General features: G+C 61.7%; 1 protein-coding gene across 1 annotated transcript in view; it reads left to right on the top strand.

Moving 5' to 3' along the window:
* The window catches only part of LOC104493311 (PCTP-like protein), a 5,348-nt gene extending 4,138 nt beyond the window's left edge, over nucleotides 1–1,210 (top strand). Inside the window, exons 3-6 of the mRNA XM_010135966.1 lie at nucleotides 51–154; nucleotides 252–369; nucleotides 628–680; nucleotides 998–1,210. Of these exons, the coding sequence (XP_010134268.1) occupies nucleotides 51–154; nucleotides 252–369; nucleotides 628–680; nucleotides 998–1,210 (488 nt within the window). The remainder of the gene's footprint in view (nucleotides 1–50; nucleotides 155–251; nucleotides 370–627; nucleotides 681–997) is intronic.
* Nucleotides 1,211–2,450: the final 1,240 nt, after the last annotated feature.

Here is a 2,450-nt window from a genome sequence, read left to right on the forward strand (position 1 = left end):
TGTGGGGCCATGGGGGCAATGGGTTGGGGTGTAACAGGGTCTGTCCACAGGGAAGTGCCCGAGCCCCCTGAAGAACCGGGATTTCGTCACCCTGCGCTCCTGGCTGCCCCTGGGCAACGACTACATGATCATCAACTACAGTGTCAAGCACCCGGTGAGCCCCCGACCGGCCCCCGCTCTGGCAGGGGTGGCACAGGCAGGGCTGGGCAGTGACCGGGGCAGGCTCTGAGGTGCACGGCATCTTTCCACAGAAATACCCACCCCGGAAGGATTTTGTGAGGGCCGTGTCCCTGCAGACAGGTTACCTGATCAAGGCGAATGGTGCCGGTGCCTGTGTCCTCTATTATCTCACCCAGGTGGACCCTCGAGGTGAGTGCCAGCAGGAGGGGGGGTGCAGCATGTCTCCTCAGGGATAGGCCCTATTGCACCCCCAGAGCTCACCCACCATGGCTCTCCATCACCCAGAGGCCCAAAAGGCACTGGAAAGGGGGGTCCTCTTACAGGGCAAGACATGGGGCAGGTGCCATCAGCCCTAGGGGGGGTCAGTCTGGCACAGGGTGCTGCGGGTTCACGGTGCTCTGCAGCTGGCCATGACTGGCTGAGTAATGGGGCTTTGGGCTCTTGCAGGGTCGCTGCCAAAGTGGGTGGTGAACCGTGTCTCCCAGTTTGTGGCACCGAAGGTAAGGAGGGTGCGTGGCCGGTGGTGGGAGTTGCAGGCATCAGGGATGAGCTGCCCTGAAGCAGACCCCTAGGCAGGGGCAGAATAGGTGCTGGGTGACCCAGAGCTCACAAGATGGGTCCTGGGTGACCCAGGGCCCACATGTAGTGCACTGGGTGTGCTGCTGGGGCTCTGTGGTCCAAGCCAGACCCCATCACCTCCCAGCATCCCCAAAAGTAAGCAATGGGGGAGCTGGGAGCTGTGCCCACAGGCTGGGGCAGCTCCATCCCCACTGGGGACTTGGGACACTGTGACAGCCTGGACCCACTTTACCCACAGGCGATGAAGAAAATCTACAAGGCTGGGCTGAAGTACCCAGAGTGGAAACGCAAGCATGACCCAGGATACAAGCCCTGGGTGTACCCAGAGCAGAACACGCTGCCCAGTGTCAGCCTGGCAGAGCTCTCGGTGCAGCACGCTGACTCGCTGGAGAACATCGATGAGACGGGGCTGCTTGAGGACCACCTGAGCACCAGTGACCATGAGGCCTGAGTCTTTGTCGCAGCCCTCTCATGGGGGGACCCCTTCATGACCAGGGCTTGGCAGCCAGGGAGCACAGGTGGGATTCTGATCCCCTGCTCTCCAATATCTTCACCATAGAACCCCTACACGGGCAGCAGGGTACTGTCCCATGGGAACCTGCGGCACAGGTGCTGGAAGGAGGGAGGATGGGCACCCTGGTCCCCCCTGCGCTCACGGTGGCCCATGGAGATGTCCCCACACAGGAGACAGAGCTGGCAGTGGGAGCGGGTGCCCCAAGGAGGAGCTGGGCAGAGCAAGGGAAGGGGAACCCTTTATGGGGTGGGTAGGAGCTTCCCTGGCACCTTTGCCACTGTAAGAACTTCCATGGGTGTCACTCAAAGGTCCAGAAATGAGGGGTCTATGGGGGTCCTGCCCAGGCTTTGCAGCAGCTTAGACTGACACTCTGGCCCAAGGTCCAGCTCCGCCAGCCCCACAATCAGGCTGGACCCACTCCAGCCCACCAAACCCCGCCAGGCTTTGTGTGTCCCCCCCCTTTCAGGGAGCCCCCCAAAGTCCTCTCCTGGGCATCAGGCTCACCTCTGCAGGCTGGCTCTAGCCCAGCTGGCGCTGGGGACCCCTTCCCCAGGTGGTGTGTGGTGGGACTTGCCTTGGCAGTGGAGTCTTGGGCCGTGTCTGTCCCCACTCTCTTGGTGTTTGACCCTGCTGTGGTCTCTGGTACAACAATAAAGGGGTTGGTGTGTGTGCGAGAGAGCTTCGGGCTGGCATGGGGTGGTGAGGAAGCTGGCACCAAGCCCACCCTGAGGCTGTCCAGGCCTGGGTCATTCAGGAGGACCTGTCTAGCCACACAGTCCCAGCACCCAAGGGTGACACTCAGCAGGGAGCAAAGTGACCTGTGGTGGGGCAGGAGATGTGGATGCTGGGCTCCGCACACCCATGCACGTGCATGTGAGCATGCGTGGGCACAGAGCAGCTTCCCACCGGACAACGGGAAGTTAGTCTAGACAGAAGCTGCTGGGGGAATACGCTGACAAACGCTGGATTTTCCATCCGCCCATTCGCCCCCACTCTCCCCTGCGGCTGCTGGGCTCCTGCCTCCCATGGGTTTAAGCCTGATCTGTACAAGGCCGATGCAAATGGGGCCATCGCTGCTGATGGTGCTGGGGTGCTCAGCTCCAGACCTATCCCAGTGAGGTAAAGACTAGGGGACATGGCCAGGACGTGGGAGGGAGCCGCCCACCCACAAGCACTA

This window comes from Buceros rhinoceros, unplaced genomic scaffold, assembly GCF_000710305.1.
Source record: "Buceros rhinoceros silvestris isolate BGI_N320 unplaced genomic scaffold, ASM71030v1 scaffold15285, whole genome shotgun sequence".
NCBI classification, from domain to species: domain Eukaryota; kingdom Metazoa; phylum Chordata; class Aves; order Bucerotiformes; family Bucerotidae; genus Buceros; species Buceros rhinoceros.